This window comes from Crotalus tigris, unplaced genomic scaffold (assembly GCF_016545835.1).
Source record: "Crotalus tigris isolate CLP2741 ecotype Arizona unplaced genomic scaffold, ASM1654583v1 scf7180000017873.753527, whole genome shotgun sequence".
In the NCBI taxonomy this organism is placed as follows: Eukaryota; Metazoa; Chordata; class Lepidosauria; order Squamata; family Viperidae; genus Crotalus; species Crotalus tigris.
In genome coordinates, this window is record NW_024096692.1 from 665,272 (window position 1) to 686,393 (window position 21,122).

General features: G+C 41.4%; 1 protein-coding gene across 11 annotated transcripts in view; it reads left to right on the forward strand.

Moving 5' to 3' along the window:
* The window catches only part of THSD7A (thrombospondin type 1 domain containing 7A), a 327,958-nt gene extending 311,609 nt beyond the window's left edge, over positions 1-16,349 (forward strand). For all 11 annotated transcript variants that reach the window (XM_039343800.1, XM_039343804.1, XM_039343803.1 and 8 more), the window contains 4 exons: positions 671-753; positions 1,985-2,192; positions 3,451-3,538; positions 11,536-16,349. In XM_039343800.1, coding sequence (XP_039199734.1) covers positions 671-753; positions 1,985-2,192; positions 3,451-3,538; positions 11,536-11,620 — 464 coding nt within the window. In that variant the 3' untranslated portion in view covers positions 11,621-16,349. The remainder of the gene's footprint in view (positions 1-670; positions 754-1,984; positions 2,193-3,450; positions 3,539-11,535) is intronic.
* The last annotated feature ends 4,773 nt before the right edge of the window (positions 16,350-21,122 follow it).

Genomic DNA, 21,122 nt, shown 5'->3' on the forward strand with positions numbered 1-21,122 from the left:
TATTTATTTAATTTATTTATTTTTCTCATTACAATTGGAAATGCAGCATTTTCCTTTCATAGTTAAATATCTTTTGGGATGATAGTGCTGTTATAAAGACTTGCCAAGAAGGGACAAAGTATTTCATTTCTATCAACTAAGAACTTTTGGGAATACGGGTATGGGAGCTGGGCCGTTAATTTAACAGCATAAAATTTGAAAGGAGATGAATTTACATTCTTAAATAATACATACTTCATTCTTTTGGTGAGACCTGTTCATTTGCTCAGTGTGTTGAAAAGTTAAATTTAAAGGAGAGCAGTGTTTTTTATCATGTAATCATCTTTACTTGGTGTGATGCTCACATTTGTGAAAAATTAGGGCTCCTTTCCCCCCCCCCAGGAATACAAAGAAGAAAGCCAGTAAGTCCCATCACATTTACACATCCCAAGATGATTACCCGTTGGAGCTAGAAATAGGAAGATGATACCTAGCATACTAACATTCCCAAAGAGATATCAAGTGAAACAAATTCAGCAGTTTTGCTGTACTTTTTCTCAATATTATGCACAAGAACTGAGGATATGTTCCCCTCCATTATGGATTGCTGGTTTTTTTTCCTAGATGAAGCAGGTATTTCCCTGATAGTAAATTATGATTGTGCCAAAATGCCATTTTTTTTGTTCTGCAGGAGGTTGCTTAATGATGCACCAACCAGATGTGGACAGGTCATGTAAGCCAGCATGCAGCCAGTCCCATTCTTACTGTAGTGAGGTATGTGCTACTACAGGTCAGATTTCTGACATAGGGCCACAGTATCATTGGTCGTGCATCATATTAGAACAGTAGGAAAGCCAACAATGTTTAATTGGAAATCCTGTTGCAAGCACCAGCTTAAAGACTGGTGAAAATATTTTACCGTCTTGGCCATTATTTTACAGAGCTCCATTCTTATGCTTCATATTGTTTAATGAGAGTTCTGAGCATAACCTATGAGGAAAATTCTCTTTAGTCTTCTTTGTCAAGAGGAAGGCAGGCAAATAAAATGGCGTTAAACTGCTCACACCATTCTTGAAGAAATATGGGTAGATACATTGTTTAAGACTCTCTGACTCTCTAAACTCAAGTTGAGCTGTTAGTCAAAATGAAAAATCCATTTTAATTAGGAAAGGCTGTAAGCAGAGAGCAAAGCTGAATTATTGGAGACTGAATTACAGTATATGAGCTTTTGGGCTTTACCTGCATCCTTGTATATCTGCCCTAGAAGGAAGTTTTGCCAATCTTGATATTATATTTGCCATATCTGGCATGTAAAGGAGTTCCATCTTGTCTTGCCAACCTGTCATTTTCAATCCGTAGATCTTGGGGGTTATAGAAATTGAGAGCAAAAGGCTGGGTGAAAAATGAATAACCCTTTGACCTGCCCTGGACCAGTTCTGGCTGCCCCTAGTTCAGCTGAGTTACTCAGCCCTTGCTGTTACTTCCTAGCAGCAGGTCTCCTTCATCCTTGACTGGGATATTTCCAAGGTGCCTACTACTTATATGAGAATCAGGCTTAGACATACACTATAATAAAACACAAAGTTCTGCATTCTTGACTGCCCCAGTAGAAAAATCTTATACACAAAAATATGTTCAAAATGGCACACAACATTTATAGGCTGCAATGGGTAAAACAGGTATAATTATATTTAAGAACTGGGTGAAGGATTTTCAATATTTTATTCCTTTTAGTTGCACTCACATACACAACTATAAGCCTACTAAATGGCTTACATTGCAGTTTTTGTTTCTTGATTCAAAATGGAAGGGAACTACCCTATGGACTTTTTGTCCAGTATTTATTGTTGTCTTATGGGGAAGAGACTCCAGAAACATTAAAAATAAGTTCACAATCATGTGTCACTCTGGGGTCATGGGTTGTTCATCTGTGTGGTGCTATATTCTGTGGCTTTTGAAGTGATATGACTTTGCTACAATGTGTAAAACATTTGTTCCTCTGCAGACCAGAATGTGTGTTTGTGAACAAGGGTATACAGAAGTAATGTCTTCTAATGGCACACTTGAGCAGTGCACTCGCATTCCAGTGGTAGTTATCCCCACAGTGGATCATAAAGAAGATGTGAAAACTAGTCGAGCTATAAACCCCACACAGACACCTATCACCACACCAGGACGAGGAAGAACTTGGTTCCTCCAACCTTTTGCACCAGGTGAAATTTTGCATGGATAGTTAGTGATATTAGGTCACATAAATTGAATAGAGTAAATTTTTTGCAGACATTTATAGTATTGTATGATATTTTTAGAAGGTGGAGAGATAAGTGATTCTCAACCATACCTCAGGCCATTCCAATTGTTAATAGCATACAAAGGAGATCCCATGATTTTCCATCTTTTCTGAGCTCTTATAATACTACAAAAGCTTATTGGTTTATAGATACTTCCCTTCAGCATGTCAAAAATGATTTTGCACAAAAGCATTGCATAAAATAAATATTTATGGCACTATCTTGGACAAGGTTTAATCATCACAAAATTTTCTCTTGCACAGATAGTTGCTCTTTCATATGCCTAGCATGTAACCCTGTCTATAGGAATTACGTAGGAATAAGTTTTGCTGAATGTAGCTTGCACAGAACAGAACAACAAAGTTGGAAGTGACCTTGGAGGTCTTCTAGTCCAACTCCCTATTCAAGCAGGAAACCCAAAATCATTTCAGACAAAAGTTGTCCAATCTCAAAAAACCTCCAGTGATGGAGCACCCACAACTTCTGGAAGAAAGTCGTTCCACTGATTGATTGTTCTTATGGTCAGGAAATTTCTCCTTAGTTCCAGGTTGCTTCTTCTCTTGATCAGTTTCCATCCATGGCTTCTTGTCCTGCTGATTTCTGGTGCTTGCCTTAGCTCTAAATAAATATATTGTGACCAAGAAAGGAGGAGGGGAAAGAATTAAATAACATTATATAAAGCATGTACAAATTCACAATCATCAAATAAATCTAGTGACCCACGGGTTGGGGGGGGGGGAAATCCATTTGTTCAATATTTTTACTGGCATTCTTGAAAAAAAGCAGAAACATAACTATTCTCTTTGTAATGACTTTGTTTGAAATTACATTGATTTGATTGATAATAGGCAATAGAATCAAGCCATTTAAAAGACCTTAAAAGTTTTTAAAAACCTGAACTCCAGGCACATTCACAAATATTATGTCTGATACGAACACATTCCTCAATTTGGTGCTTGAATAAAGATTTTGTTCTTCATTCTTCACCATCTTTTCTATTGAGGTGCTGCAAGAAAAGATATAATTTCACTTACTAGCTAAGCAAACTTTGTGTGACATCAAAAATGCATCATTTGTTGATAATACTAACTGTACTTGAACAGACCTTGGATTACTCCTTTCTGAAAATATCTGATTGGCACTAATTTATGTACTAATGACTAACCAACGTTTATTTTAGATGGGAAGCTGAAGACCTGGGTTTATGGTGTAGCTGCTGGTGCATTTGTTTTGCTCATCTTTGTAATATCTATGGTCTATCTTGCCTGGTGAGTTTTATTATTTATTATACTTGGGGTTTTTCCTCAAAAATAGTATGCAGTAAATATATGAATAGGCTTATATTTTGCTTCAATTTATTCCTTCCATCTTAATACTGAATTGAATCCTTTTGTTGTCTTCTGTCTATTCAACCCAACTTTCAACTTCTCAATATGCATTAACAACAGCTATTGGGACCAGGAACTCCATCACTAAATAACATGGTCATAAAACAGTGTCATACTATGTCACATAGCGACAGCAATTCCAGCAGTCCCAATCACCGTAATGAAACAAAGATCATGTGGACCATTAAGTGAAGACCTCATGCAATTCCAACTTCCTGTCAGTTTGGGAAACTGGCAAGCAATGTTGGAAATCATGATCACTTTCTCGTAAGCAAAGTAATGACCACTCTGGTTGCCAGAGCGGTCCTAAGTGCCCCTCATTCAGTGTCATCATAACTTTGAACAGTCACTGAATGAATGGTCATAATCCAAGATCTGTACTGTTTTATATGTTTTTCACTTGCTTTCTTCCCCACCCAATTAAACACCTATATTTGTGCTTAATTACAGTGCAGATGCTTACTGAAAGGGGCGTTGTCTTACCTGAACGCCTTTTCTCAGCATGATGATGGAGAATCCACGGATGGGTTGTCTTAATCTATCTGCTCCAATTAGACTAAGTCTGAAATTTAGTACCGCCCCCTCTGTGCCAACTGCACCCCAGTTTTAGGCTAAGGCGATACCCAGACTTTAGTCCGACGCGTCTGAACAAATGGGGACCAGGCCAACTGACCTAATGGGAGGGAGTGGATTCTCCATCATCATGCTGAGAAAAGGCGTTCAGGTAAGACAACGCCCCTTTCTCCAGCATGATTGGATGGAGAACCCACGGATGGGACATACCAAAGCCCTGTGTCCCTAGGGTGGGGAATTAGATTGGGCCTGGTTCCCACCCAATGTTAATGCGTGTTCTAGGACCCTGCGGCCAAATGAAGCCGTAGAAGATGCATATATATCCCTCTTGTAGTGACAGACAAAGGAAGAGGGCGATGCCCATGTTGCTGCTCTACAAATTCCCTCTACGGAGGCCTGAGTAGACGAGGCAGCTGTAGTAGCTGCCCCCCGGTGGAATGGGCCGTGATATGCCTGGGATCTCGCAGTGACTGAGACTGGTATGCCAGAGAAATACAAACTCTAATCCACCTGCGTATTGTGGTTGAAGAAACCTTCTGACCTAGTGATGAAGGGTGATAGTACACAAACAGAGCCTCTGTTCTGTGGAAAGATGAGGTTCTCTGTATATAACAATATAAGCCCTGCGCACATCCGATTTGTTCCACTGAACCTCTATCTCATTAGATGGGTTAGGACAGAAGTCCGGCAAAACTATTTCCTGAGATTTAGGATACAAGGACTTGACCTTAGGCACGAAGGAGGGGCCTAGCCTAAGGGTTACCCTGTCCTTATGGAATGTACACAGGTCCTTCCTCACTGAAGAGTAGCCAGTTCAGATATCCTTCTCGCTGAAGTTACAGCAACAAGAAATGCCACCTTCATCGATAACTGTTTAAACAAACCAGTGTCAATAGTTCAAAGGGTGTGAAACAAGAACCTATAAACCTGATGAAGATCCCACGAGGGGTATCTATGTACAGTTGATGGTCTGACGTTGTTAGCTCCTTTTAGGAAGGAGCGTATCATAGGGTAATGTGTTAAGGATTCATTGCCACAGGAAATAACTGTGGCAAGTGATGCTACCTGCCTGCGGATGGTGCTTGTGGAAAGCCCTTTGTCTAGACCATCCCTCAGGAACTCCAAGATAACTGGCATTGAAACCGCCAAAAGGTCAATTTTTCGAACTGAACACCAATTACAGGAGTCTCTCCATGTGGCATCGTATATTCTATTCGTCGAGGGTCACCTAGATTGCTGAATCATAGCTATGACCCTTGACGAATATGAGTCTCAGCCTAAGGCCTGCCTCTCAAGTGTCAGACGGTTAACTGGAGTCATTGAGGGTCTGGATGGTGTAGTTCCCCCTGAATGTGGGAGATGCGATTTGCTGGGATCCTCCATGGAGGTGATACGGAGAGCTCCATCAGGTCGGCGACCAAGAGCGTCTCGGCCAATGCGGCGCAACCAGGAGGACCTCTGCTCGTTCGCGAAGGATCTTCCTGATCGTGGCAGGAAGAAACGGCAGAGGAGGGACTGCGGAGTGCATCTGTTCCCTCCGCTGATGGAGGTGGGAACCCAGAAAGGAATCTGGGAAGTTGTGAGTTGGTGGGGGAGGCAAAAGGTCTAAGGTTGGGGAACCAAACCTGTCCACGATCTCTCTGAACACCTTCGGATCCAGCTGCCATTCAGAATGATCCACAGTTGCTCTGCTCAGTGAGTCCGCCTGCTGGTTGGTCACTCCGGATATGTACTCCACCCTGATGGAGGGAAGATTCAGTTCCGCCCAGGACCCCAGCAATTTGGCCTCCTGCATGAGAGGCCTGGACCTTGTCCCCCCTTGTCTGTTGACATGGGCCTTGGCTGTAATGTTGTCGGTTAAAATCAGGACATGTTGGCCCTGTACTATATCGGTGAATCTCTTTAGGGCCATATGTATGGCTCTGAGTTCCAGCCAGTTTATATTGTTCCTTAGGTCCTGTTTGGACCACCGACCTTGAGCCCAGTGCGTGTGAAGGTGTGCCCCCCACCCAAACAGGCTTGCATCTGTGGTAATGGTAATCCTGTCTGGTTCTAATACTGCTCCCCGTGACAGCGCCGGGGAGTCCCACCATTGAAGGGAGTTCAAGTCTCTGAAATGGAAGGAGAAGCCATGTAATTCTCTGGCATGGAGGTATGCCCATGGCACAATTTGCACGCAGGATACCGTCTTCCCCAGTAGCTGTGATACGGAGGCCAATGTGATTACTCTGGCCCTTAGGATCCGACATACCAGAGTCTGAATAGAATTCCTTCGGTCCTGAGATAGGTAGACCGTACAATTGTCCGTGTCTATAACAGCGCCCAAATGGAGGAGCCGGGTTGTTGTATGACTTTTCTGGAAATTAACAGAAAACCCGTGCTCCTGAAAGACCTTGATGGCTAGGGCGAGGTCTGACTGAGCGTTTCGGAATGATGATGACTGAATTAGTATGTCATCTAAATAGCATTGAATTCTGATTGGAATTTGTCTAAGGTGGCTGCGAGCACTGCCAGTACCTTGTAAATACTTTCGGTGTCGATGAGAGGCCAAATGGTAGGGCTCTGTACTGGTAGTGGGCATAGCTGAATCTGAGGAATTTGCGGTGGTTAGGAAACATGTCTCAATTAGGTCTATTGAGGTAAGAAAGTCACCTTGCCTGATGCTGGCCAGGATTGATTGAAGTGGTTGCATCTTAAACTTCTTATACCTCAAGTAAGGTTTAGACCTTTCAAGTCTAAGATTGCCCTCCAGCCCCCCAAGTCTTAGGGATGACGATGAGGTTTGAGTAAAACCTTCGTCCTTCTTGGTCTTGTGTACTGGTTCAATTGCTCGTATTTGTAATAAATGAGCTATGGCATCTGACATAAAGTCAGCCCTGGACCTGCTCGTTGGGATAGGGCAAGAGCGGAATTGTCAGGTGGTTGAGAACAAATTCTAGTCTCAAACCTTGTTGACAGTGTCTAACACCCATGCATCTGTAGTGATGGCTGTCCAAGTGCTGGAATAAGGGACCAGCCGGCATCTGTAGTGGTGACTGCCCAAGTGCTGGAATAAGGGGCCAGCTGGCTTCCTATGGGAAGTGAGACTGTGAGGTCACTTGCCTCGTTCAGAGGAACGGCCCCTCGGTCTTGAAGGGGCCGCTTGGCCTGGATCTGTGGTCTGCTTCTGCATGCTGAACGATCCTGCTGTCGTTCTTGTCTCTGAAAGGAATAGAGGGATGCCTGGGCCCAGTCCCAGGATGGAGCTGGTCGAAAGGCAGCCTCCTGTAACTGCTCTGTGACATGAGTTAACCAGAGTTTTACGTTTGTCCTTACCTTCAGTTAAGTATGGTCCTAGTGCCTTACCAAAGAGATGTCCACCTGTGTAAGGTTTAGAGGCCAGACGCCACTTGGTCTTGGTGTCTGCTCGCCAATTCCTGGGCCAAAGGAACCTTCGTGCTGAGATGTCTGCAGCGATGGTCTGGCAGTGTATCTAGCCATGTGCAGAGAAGCGTCGGCTAGGTACTGGGATGTAGCCACTAACTTACCCAGATTTTGGTGAGCTCTGAGCTGGTCTGGAGGGATCCTGTCCTGGAGCTCACGTAACCCAAGGGCTGAAGCCCTAGCGAAGAAGGCCATGGACGTTGCCGCCCTTGTTGCCCAGGCTGATGCCAGATGGGAACTACGCAATGCGGAGTCAATCTTTTTATCCTCCGCTCTAAGTGCTTCATTTATGTCCCCAGGGATGTTAACATTGGGAGACAATGAGTTCAAGGCTCATCAATCTCAGGAATCTCCAATAGGGAGGCCAGGGAACGGGCAACATTGAATAATGTTCTCTCTACTGCACCGGGGCTTAAGAAGGATCCTAAGTTCTCCCATTGTTCTTGAACTATATTCAGAAAAAGGGGAGGGCAGGGAATATTGTTCTGCGAGACTGAGGGCTTGGTGTATATGGCGTGGGGACCCCTGGAGGTGGGGTCTCCTGTTCTTGGGGGAGGTTTGCACTAGTGCAGGCCCTGAGTAGCAGGGAATTAAAGAATGAATGGTCAAAGAGACCGACAGGAGGGGTGGGGTCAGAGGGAGTGATGCCCTCGTCCTCAAACAAAATCAGGCCAGATTGTTCAGCCCCTGTAGATTCCAAATCCGATGAGGGATCCTCCATCAAATCTGGAGATTGTGGATGATACGTGGCCTGGGGGGGTGTCTGTGGGGTGTTGGAGGCCATAAATTGAGCCACAGCCTGGGCTATCATGGACTGGAGGAGGTTTGGGTTCAGGGCCTGGTTCTCAGGAGGGCGAAGTCCTGCTGCAGTGGGAGTGAATGTGGCCTGGGGCCCTGAGGTGTCCTGACCGGTTATACCCCTCCCTGAAGCCACTGTTAGGTTTGAATCTGACTCAGGAATTCCCCTGGGGGGAGACCAGGCCCCTGGGGCTGAGGCACTGTACGAAGAAAGGGGCTCCAAAATAGACCTTCCCATCGTGTCTGTCAGATCTGGGGAGGCCGCTCTCAGTCTTTGGCACCCTTCCTCCCTCTGTGGCTCCCTGCTTGGCCGGGCTCGCTTGGTGGTGCTCTTACCACTTGCCTCTGATTGGCGACTCCTCTTGGCCGGCTCGCTGCCTTTCTCTGCCATGATGAGTTGCTCTGGTCTCAACCTTGGCAAAACGCCCCCCTCGGCACTGTACTTCACCAAGGGATTCTACAGAGATACTTCAGCCCAAGAGGGGGATGGGCGGGGAGTTAATGGGCACCCCGATCACTTGGGATCGATCCGGCCCTCCCCGGTCGAACCTGCTCTCTCGACGATCCTGCCACCGATGATGTAATACTGCCTTCAGAAGAAAGTTCCAGGCAGTCTGGCCTCAGCCACACACAAAATGGCCACCAATGACTTCAGGCACACTCAAAATGGCCACCGAGGCTTCAGCCCCACACAAAATGGCCGCCGGTGACTTCAGCCACCCACAAAATGGCCGCCAGTGACTTCAGTCACACTCAAAATGGCCGCCGAGGCTTCAGCCCCACACAAAATGGCCGCCAGTGACTTCCGCCACTCACAAAATGGCCACCAAGGGCCTCAACCACATACAAAATGGCCACGGGGGGCTTCAGCCACACCCAAAATGGCTGCTGGGAGGCAATTCAAAATGGCGGCCGCCAATTTCGCGCCCTAAAAAACGGCCGTTGGAAGAAGGACTTGAGGCCTAGGGTCTAAGCTGCAACGAGCCCTCGTTCAGGTGAATCGCCTGGGCTCCTAAAGCAGCTGGTGGCATGTGATTAGGCCGGCTGGAAAAGCTGTCGTCCAAGGCCTGACAGGCCCTCCCGACTCCGAAAATTGGGAGAAGGCCTTGAGGCCTAGGGTCTAAGCTGCAACGAGCCCTCGTTCAGGTGAATCGCCTGGGCTCCTAAAGCAGCTGGTGGCATGTGATTAGGCCGGCTGGAAAAGCTGTCGTCCAAGGCCTGACAGGCCCTCCCGGCTCCGAAAATTGGGCCGCGCCCAAATTCTCACCTGCTGCTCTCTGCTGGGGCCGAGGGACCTGGGAAGGCTCCCTCCAGGCTTGATGAGGCTCTGAAAACGACCTAAATCAAAGGTTTGATCTTGCTGTCCCTAACTGAGGGAAAACAAAGAAGGGAAAAGTTTCCCCCCCCCCAGAGGGAGAGGATTGTGAGTCTGTCAGCCTGAATAGGTTTCAGACTGGGATAATTGATCTTTCTTCTAGATATAATCGATTCTGAATCAATAATAAAGTAACAAATAATAATAATAGCCTGAGCTAAGTAATTAAATAGAATTAAACAGTCTTCTGCTCCAGGAGCGAAGACAAAACGCGTCTTGGGGCAAAGAGACTAAGTCTAAAACTGGGGTGCAGTTGGCACAGAGGGGGCGGTACTAAATTTCAGACTTAGTCTAATTGGAGCAGATAGATTAAGACAACCCATCCGTGGGTTCTCCATCCAATCATGCTGGAGAACTACCTATACATACATATAGATGTATAAACACACACACATATATATGTGTGTGTTTATGTGTGTATATATACACACACACACACACACACACACACACACACACATATATATATATATATATATATATATATATATATATATATACACATCACTAAGCATCTGTATTGTAATTAAATATATATAGCATTCATATACCGCTTCATAGTACTTTACAGCACTCTCCAACAATCTGGATCCTCATTTTACCAACCTCAGAAGGATGGAAGGCTAAGTCAACCTTGAGCTGGTCAGGATCAAACTCCTGGCAGTGGGCAGAGTTAGCTTACAATACTACATTCTAACCACTGCACCACCATGGCTAAATAGAAAGTTATTTTGAAATGATAAGCCAGTTATTGCTATGGAACTGTTAACACAGGAGATGCAACAGTTCATTGGTATCAGTATCATCTGAATTCAGTAGGGGTTAATAAATGTGATTGATAAAGCTGTTGACGAAAGCACTCCAAATGAGTTGATCACAGACTTCCAACTATGGAGCCTTCAACAAACTCCATATCCTACTGAGCTCTTTTTCAAAGGCACATTCACTGCTTTTCCAGTTATTTTCCCAGATTTTTTTTTAATCTTCATTGGCAAGCAGTGAAACAGAATAAAGATCAGTTAGGTTCCAAATTGATCCATACTTTTGGAAAGTATGTAGCAAGGAAGATAGCTGGAATGGAACCTTCCATAAATGTCTGAAATAAACTAATAACAAAATAATGAAAAAATGTAGATTGGAACATTATGGCTCAAACCCCAGCTTGTGTTCCATCACACACAAGAATGCAATTATTCACTTGTCTCTCCCCAAAGCTCTTTCTGCTACCCCCACTTACAATCACATAGAGGTAAAGTCTCATTTGAGTCCAACTCAACTCCTGGTACCTTTTCCAGACAGTACCTTTCTTGCCAGTACAATGGAAATGGGTTGCTATTTTTTTTTACTTCCCTATCTAATTTATATCCTTAATATCCTAATTTTCTTCTTAGGTGGCAGGATGGTGGGTTTTCTAAATAGATTGATCAGGTGACTGTCCAGAGCTACAGGGTGGTAACCTAATTATTTATTTGTGTCTGACATGTAAATGCATTTGTAATCTACAGATTTTTGCTGTTTCTTTCCTTCAAAATCTTGTAGATAACAGCTTACATATCTGACCCAAACCAGTTTAAATCAGAACATTATTAAAAGTGAGAATTGCTTAAATCCATGTTGCCTTCTCATCCTGGATGAAATGAATAGAAAACCTTTCTGTCTGTTAGCTTAATCTCTTAGATTGGTGACTGTTTATTTTTGCTCATTGCAGTAAAAAGCCAAAGAAGCCACAGAGGAGACAGAATAACCGTCTGAAACCTTTAACCCTGGCTTATGATGGAGATGCAGACATGTAAAATAGTTGTTTTCCATTCTTTAAACTTTTGAAACAGTAGTATTGAAAAACCGCATGCACATTGTGGACATTACCAACAGATGTTACACAAGAAAAAGGAAAAGAAAAAAAAAGATAAGATGGATGGCCATGGATGAAATCTTTGTTCTTCATCACCAATTGGTACAGCAAATTCCAATGGTCATTTTCAGTTGTAAGCACATCAGCTGAGCATCTTTATGCGGCACTCTTTGAATCATACGAACTATAAAACCACTTGCATATTATGTTGAGATTTGGGAGTGTTGATACCAGAACAGTCTGCTGCATTAATCTAACTTTACTCAGTAAGCATGGGAAGATCATACCAGATTGTCTATAATGCTTTATATCCAAGGTATATAATATTCAGTTGCATCATAGGTAAAAAAAATCTTTCAAACGATATACTGGTTGAAAATCAAGTTAGTGTTTAGCATCTTGTAAACTTTAACTGAGAATAACAAACCATTGAACAGGTTTTAGCATTTTTGGATGACAGGAGGCAGTTTTCTGAACTAAGCTTTCAAAGAGATAAAGACTTGCAAAATTCTTGTCTTTTTTACCAGTCCCAGGTACGGAAGCACTACTACCACACACATTTATCAAGGAGTTAAGCATCTTCAGATTCAAAATTTTATACAAGTTGTCTCAACATTGAATATCTATGTGTAATACTTTTTACTTTCTCTAACTCTCAAACTGTTGCCTGGAACTTTTTTTGCTACGGATAAGGCAATATATATATATATATATATTGCACTATATTAGTGCCGCATGATATGCACTTATTAATGAGTATTGCCATAGAAACTGTCTCTTTTCAATAAGGGTGATGGTGAAAATCCTGATCAGACAGACAGTTGTCAGTAAATTTTTGATTCCTGATAAAAGTAGAGATCAGTTTCCAAAATGTTACTGGATAGACCAGCTAACACAACTACTGTTTATATACCAGTCTTGTAAAAGCAGCTGTTTTTTAGTCAAAATGCTGGCAGTAATGTAAGTGTCTACTTTCAGACTCTGGCGGACTTCTACAGTTAGTAGATTTTCAAGTTGATTTCTTATTTCTTTGAAGGTTGTAAATGACTAGATTTTTATATTGCTAACTTTATAAAAAAGAAAAAAAGAAAAAAGTGGTTGTGCGGTAATCTTGGGAAAAATACTTAATTAAACAGTGTCCCAATATGCTCAGTGGAAGGAATATGAATTTACTACCTATTTTTCTCCTGCTAATTGAAAATATTTCATTGCTGAAGGATTGATAGTCCTGTTCTTACTATTTTGGATAATCTGATACAATCTTGAGTTTGCTTGATTTCTTTCTTTTTTCTTTTTTGGGTGGGACATTTCAGGACAATGGCTAATATAGACTATTTTTAAAAATATATCCTGATTCATCATTGTCACGTACCTAATCTAAGATGGAAACTGTAAAGTGCTCATGGAGCTTTCTCACTTGAAATGCCTCTCTAGTCATTTTAAGGCATAGAAGTGATATTTTCACCATTCTTTTGAACTGAACCATCATAGTACAAGCTTTTCCTCCAATGTGCAACTTTTTATATAATCATTCTGGTAATAGCTGATTCATTTCTTTTATCTGCTTACATTCTGAGGTTTGTATTAAAAATGAATCCAATTTTATTCCTATTCAGAACCATTTAACATTTCCAAAAAATAATGTCCATTTAAGATTGTGTGTATGTCTATATATATCTAGTTCTGAACAGATAAATAAGCAATATAGCTCATCAACTTTATCAGACCTGTTACACATAATAGTATTAGTTCTGACACCTCAGGTCTATGTCAATAAGCTAAATCTTATGCCTGGAGCATTATGTAGTGATTAATTAAATCAGGCAATGCACTGCCTATTGCTCCCTATTCAGATCCTTGCCAGGCTTCCTGACTCAGCAGGCTATTTAAAAACACGTTTTTGTAAAAAAAGAAAAACAGTACATGGAAAAATGGCCCCTGGATTGTGAAATTATCTGTGGTAGCATATCAAAATCAGCAAGATAATAGATGTGATTTTGTGATTAAAGTCCTATTCTTTTATAAGTCACCCTCAACTTATACTTATTCATTTAACAACAGTTTGAAATTACAATGGCCTCTGAAAAAGTGACTTATGACCTGTCCTCTCACTTAGACAGACACATAAACCCTGTGGTTATATGATCACTATTTGGCCATTCATCAACCAGCTCACCTTTACAATAGTTGCAGTGTTTTGTGGTCACTTGACCACCTTTTCACCCTGACAGCATTCCTACCCAGCTTCCCAAAAAATTGAGAAAGCCGAATTCACTTAATAACTGCATGGTTCATTTAATAACCATGTGAAATTCACTTAATAACTGGTGATTCACTTAACAATTGTGGTGGAAATGGTTTTAAAATTGGGTCCGGTCCGGTGTCGTTTACTTAATGACTGCATTGTTTAGCAACTGATAATCCAGTTCCAGTTGTGGCCATAAGTGAAAGGCTGCCTATATATGTACAGGCTTTGATTGTGATACTGCACATAACATGATATGGGACGGTCTCCAGAGCAGCGGCTCTAAGCCTTATAGGATGCAACAGCCTCAACATCTCTAATGGTGGGAATGATCTTGAGAGAGGTGGGGGGGGAGCCACAGCCAGGCAACAATTGGATAAGAGGCATCTGAGCCTGTAGAAGGAATGTGGGCATGGCAAACATCTCGGAAGGGACCCTTTCTCGTTTCTTGGACTGTAAAGGCAAGGAGAGAGTAAAGTGTTTTCAGACTTGCAAGCCTGATATCAGTTTTGCAAGGCAGTCCACAGAGGGAGCACACCCAATGACCTAATTATGCTTTATTGTAAGTTTACATTAGCAGAATCTTGTAAGTCCCAAGGTCATTCCCACATGCCGTAATGACACCTCAAGGAGGGCTGTTTTACACTTGTATGCCTGATGAGTACTTTGAACAAGCTCTTCATTTGTGCAGCCTTCCTTTACTCAACTATAAGAGAAAGTATGAATTAGTATTCTTAAATAATCCATCAGTGAAAGTAAATTCTTCAGACTTGTGTAATTATTGGAGAATGGGAGGCTTTCCATTCTCCATAAAGAAGTATATAAATTATACTGTATCTAGGCTGGAGCAGAATATTTTGGTCTCCAGAAAGTTTTGGATTTTGGATGTACTTGCATCACACTCCTAATCTTCTCTGACATTCCTTTTTTCAGTCCAGCATCTGGGGAAAACATCACTGGTAATGGAGGTAAGACTATAGACATTACTTATGGTCTCTGGGGCCAACACTATTTGTGGGAATTAGGCACCTACTGTATATCTCCTCCAAAGCCTTCACTCTGCTACACCTATTCTGGGTGTGGAGTGGTTTAGCCCAGTCTTAATCTTGATTCATGTTCTGTCCACTAATATGCTGAGAATTCTTCTATACAACCTAGCCATAATATTTTCAATCTTGATACAGGTTCAGAATCTATCTACTCTAATACTGATTATGCTATTTTAAAAAGTGCTTCTATATGAGGTGAATCTGCAGTTATCAACATGAAGGAGGAATGTTCTAAGCATCCTTGAGCAACAGATGTTTGGAAAATATAAACAATTCAACCAGTTTACTAACATTAACTCCCAAAGGTACTATCCAAATAGAACCACCAAACTTGATTATATTCACAGTGTAATCTTAACATGGTCATTTGGAAGCAAGTCAAATGTGTTCAGTTGAATTTAGTCTCAAGTAAGGAGTGCAGCCCGGAAAGGTAAGATGTGTGAAATACTTAGAGTTTTCATTTAATGTAAAGACTTTTTTTTAAAAAAAAATCATCATTGGGCCAGCGAGAAAGTCAGAAACGTAGCCTGGATTGTGTTAAATCTAGCAAACAAAAAGTAGTATTAAATCTGTGATTGCAAATATTTATCTTTATGAGATGAAGTTGTTTTTAAAATCTGTTTCTACAAATCCAGTGCTTAAATCGGCCACAGCAGTAAATTGTTAACTTGTAAAAATAATATTTTCAGTGATCCTACATCTTTAATCCATCCTTGAAATACTGAGTGTGCATGTTCTTAATTCTGTTCTGTTTGTAACTTCAGTTTATAAATGGTAGTTTTTAAGTATGATTACATTTGCTGGTTCTTCCAACATTTTTCAGTTTTTAAAACTTCACTTTGTTACATATGTTTTAAGTATTTTTCCCCAAACGTAATGCTGTAAAATGATTAATTTTAAATCATGTAAACAACATTGTAAAAGAAAGTTTTGGAAAGAAAAGAAATATTTTCTTTTTAAAAATTGTGCTTACTCAAAGTAAAAAAAAAGGAAAATTCTTTTCCATAATGTTCAATGCAATCCTAAGAAATTAGTCCTGTTGCATTCAATAGGGTTTATATTCACCTAAGTGTACACAGGATTGCAGTCACAATTTACTTGAATTTTCTGCTCTCTGTTCCTTAGATTATGAACATGTATGACTGGGGAAATGTTTACCTTTTGGTTAATTTGTAAGCAGTGTAAGGCATCTTCATTTTTTAATTATGTATTTTTCTTTTTTAATGGACACAGCTGCAAATGTGTGTATATTGCCACCAAATTTTATTCAGTTAATGTGGAACACATGAAAATGTAAATGTACTTACATTTTCAAATGGGATATTTGTACATAACTGAGATGATGCAAACAATAAATATTAACACAAAATGGATAAGTGAGTTAATTGCTTTGTTGTGTTGCTGTGTTGGGGTAACTAGCTGCAACTTTCATCCTTCAAGAATGAAACACTAGTAATAACACTGTATGCCACCAATTGTATCAAGGTCCAGGAATTCATCATCATTCATCTCTTTTAAACTAAAAGTTAGATACTTTGAATGTCCATATGATCGCCATAGCTGGGCACAAACACCTTCTCCACTTACATATAAGAAGAGACAATAGGTGGTAATTGTTTGGACGCTTCCAGAAAAAGAACATTTTCATAGATGTTCCAAGGGCAGGATGTCTCCTAACACTGTAACAGTACTACTAAAATGTCCATGGGAAGTCTTCCTTTTCAGATCGGTTCATACAATATAACTGACCAGGAGGGATACTGGCCACAGAAGAGATGATTATGCAGTGGAAAACTAAGCATTCAACTTTCTCTATTATGGGAAGCCCAAATTTCAGATGGCTTCCTAGTTGTTTGTAGCTGTTGAACATCTCTCAAGAATTCTTGATTGTTTTTCATTGCTTATTTTCTTTGGTTGGGATTTCAGGGTATATATAATATATGGATGTCTGCGATTGTCTGATTGACACTTCTGGCTATTTTCCATTTCCATGGTGGTAAAATAATAGTCAACTTAGTATTTTTTAATTTGTCCCCAAGCGGCTATTTCTTTTTTCTCCTCTGATGCCTATTTTGAAAGTTCTCATTTCTAAAATCCCACTGAGAATTATTTAAAATCATTCAGTTATACTATATTGTGGGCCACTGACCCAGACTTCATTAGAAAAAGAGGGAAGGTAGTATGTAGCACAAATTATAATATAGTATGCATAATAAAAGACTATAGTCTTGCCTAATCTACTTTCCTGTCAACAGCATGCAAATTCTACAGACTACAAATATAAATTTTGCAACAGCAGCAGTTATTTTGGGATCTTTATTCATCCAAAGATACTGTACATATAATTCTTCCATACAACCTAAAAATGGACTACAAAGGAAGTTAGTAATTCATGGCAGGGTTGTAAAAGTGGTGGATAGGAAGGTATAAGCCTTGGGCCATGTTTTCCTCATCTACCACTTTCTTGGAAATAGACTTTTTTTGTGGCTCTTCTATCTAGTTCTTCCACCAGGCCTTATTGCAGACATGTCAAACACAAGGCCTGGGGGCCGCATGCAGCCCACGAAGTGGTTTCATGTGGCCCATGAAGCCATCCTGGAAACAGTGAGAAAATGGCCCCCTCTGCTTGGCCCTGGCCCAGGCCAGCCGGGAGCCAATGTACAATTTTGTGGTGGCCATCTATGCTGAAATGCATTCAGTCTTAGCTCCACAAGGCTGCCTGGAAACAGTGAGGAACCAGGAGAATCTTGAGCAGCAGCCTTGAGGAAGTGGGGCTGGGCTTGGTGCCGTGGATGCTCAAGGGCCAGGCTTGGCATTTGACCTCTGCTGCCCAGAGCTCTGGGCAGCCCACACCACCATCCAGCCCCCGCGCATGGCCTGAGAGGAACAGTGAGGCTCCTCCACTGGACCATGCCTTGGCACTTGCCCTGATTCCACCTCCTTCTGCCAGAGACCCTCATATCTGTCCCATTCCTGCCCAGGCCCCCACAGGCACCCTTAACGTGAACAATGTAGAGCTGGCCACACCCACCCAGTAGGCCACACCCACTCCATCCATGCCCACCCAGTAGGCTGCACCCACCCTGGCCACACCCACCCCGCCCCCTGAGGGCAACCGCAATGCTGCTGTGGCCCTCAACGAAATTGAGTTTGACACCCCTGCCTTATTGGTTTGTTGATCAAAGTATAAGATGTAGATGAAATCTGCACAAACTAAAATGAAAGGTCATGCCCCCTTCTGCCACTCCATCCTTTGCAAGAGATCTTCTGAAATAAACATACCAAGGGAAATGGGGAAGAAGATGAAGATAGGAAGCCAAGGATTGCACCATTTTGACAATCATACTGGAATTACAGTGTAAGCTGTACAATAATGAAGTCAATACAACATGGGTAAGGGTAGCAACTGCTTTGATGCCCAAAAGCACAGGCCTATAGTCAGTCTCCCATTTCTTAAAAAGCACCCAAACTTTGGCGGTGCTCTGCTGAAAAATCAACTGTCACCCAGAAGAACCAAGAGGACATAGAAGGGAAGCAGATAGCTTTAACGCCTATTCACAAGGGCAAGCAATAGATGGCAGCAACAAGCTCTAAAAATTTATTGTCAAGTGGTTGCCTAGAGTTTGGGCCCCCTGATATGTACTGATACAAATGTCAATTCTGTATTTTTGCCATCTACCCACCTGCCCACCCTCGGGAATGCCCCAAGTCTCCAGTGTCTCTGCTGGCATTCTTTCCTCCCAGTGACAGCTTGTGTGCCAGCTACAGACAGCAAAACAGTTTGCTCCCTCAAATGATTCCACTATTTCTTTAACTGATAACAAATGTAATGATGGAGATCTCATCCAAAAGGTTTCCTTGGGGCTCTTAAGCCCCTGCTCTAAAAGAAGCTTCAGGCAAAGATTTCCACAAATTGAACTCCTGGTGGCTATCTGCAGCTATCCATCTCCTTTGCTGGAGAAAGTTTTTATTCATGCCCTCTGGGAATGTCATTACAGCATCTCAATCAAACTTAAGCTATGCTGTTTCCTGGTCATCTTGCATTCTAGCACCAAGTCTGACCTTGCTTAAATTTCTGAGATCACCAAGGTTAGATGCTGCTTCAGAAAATGTTACACATTTTTTAAAATCCTATTTCTTTTTCTCAAAGCATTACTCCTTGAACTTTCTGAACCATTCTCACTTCCTTTATCACTAAGTTTATCATAACCCCGGGACATCCTAAAAACTTAAATTATGACCCACGAGCATTAAAAAAATAGCCCCCTTCACATCCCCCCCCCGTTTAATGCATATCTGATTTTTTTTCTTTTCCAGGAACACTAATGATGAATCACTTTACAGCTGCTTTACTCGGTCCTAATTCTGTTGGTTTTAAATGTTTGTTGCCCAGAATTGTAATTACAAGATGGGCACCTACCATATATAAACTGAACAAACAAAAACAACAATAAAACCCATTTTGCTTTTTATTTAATGTGTTTATTTATCAGATTAATACACCTGACCATCTCACAAATTAGACTTTGGGCAGCATATAGTAAAACAAAACAATTAAAATAAGTCTTAATGTTAAAAACGAACAAATATAGACAAGATTGTGGGACAATGCAACACAGTTGTGGGCTCCCTATAAATATAAATGGATCTTGTATAGTTGAAACCATTTTGTTTGTTTGTAATTTAATTAAAATCAGTATGAATTTAAATTGAAGCAAAGAAGTGAGATGCCATGTTTTGCTTCCAGAGCAATTTGTCAGTGCAACAAAATCATAACTAAATCAAATAAGAGCCAGATGCAGTTGTGGTGAGACTGCCAAATATCTATCTATAAGTCGATATTGGGCTGCATCATTATACATATTAAAAATCATATTCTCTGCCTTCATCCCAATCAACCTCATGAGTTGGGAGTAGGGGCCCAAATGGGGTCTTGTGGTTGTTGGAACAAAAGGGCTACTGTTCAGATTCTAGTTTAGTCAGTGTTGAAACAATTATGAGTTAAACCTTTAGCTCCACCTCCCACCTTTGCTATCCCTCTTTTGCAGCTCTTAGACTATTCTCCAACCACAACAGATGGAAAACATTGGTAGAATTGTCAATCTTTTTGAGAAGGAAAGTGAATAAAAACTTACCATAAGAGCTAGACTACGCTTACTAGTGTTTTAAGGAAAGAACAGAAAATCCTAGCCAAAGCACCAATAAAAGCCTATGCATTTTGCACCATGTTTGGTTCACTTGGCTTCAACCTCCTCAAGATATTGAATCTCCTGACTCCTGCTTAGTTTTGCTTGAAGCTTTACTTTGTCCACTACAGAGTGACTGGGCTTCATAATCCCTAGATTCAGAATCAGGTGTATACAATGTCCCACAGCATCAACCAATGTGAGAAATGATGAGGGATGCCAAAAGTGATATTTCAGAAATTTCTGAAAGGTTATGGCTCTCCCCAGGGTAGCTCTGGATACAAGTCGTTTCCCAATTTGTACATACTTGGGAAAGAAAATGAAGTGTTGAAAAATGGGCATGGCTTTCAGATATGGTGAGAGTGCTAGCACTGTGACAAGAAAACAAAGAGAAGATTATGCATGTCATGTTGTACACCAGTTCTTTTCCCCCATCCAAACCCCTTTTTTTCCTGTCCTCTCACTGAGAGATGAACAGATGGCCCTTTTCCCCCTCAGCTGGATATTTACCTCATTTGTATTGATTGGGCTGTCAACTTTAATTCACTTCTGAAGTCGCAACTCAATGCTAATTGGTTTTAATGTTGCCAGAATGGAGTTTGTGTATATATTGGAAAAGGCATCAGCTGAAAACTCACAGAGCACAATAGTCCCACAATAGTTAAATGGACTCTTAAAGCAGCTTTAGAGTGACATGTCAATGATTTTTATGAAAATAATAGACTCTCTGATGTGTCTTGAGTGATAGGCTTTAGCACCATAATGCACTATCCAACCTATTCAATTTAAGTTTTTGGAATCAGTAACACATCCTTGCCCCAAAATGATAGCCTGTTAAAAATAGATTAAGATTGGCTAGAAAAGATGATGTAGCAGATGGCAGCATCCTTTGATTTCAATCATGAAGTCATTCAATGTGGCAAAAATACATTCAATTGAAGTAAAGGATGGGTTATTATAGGA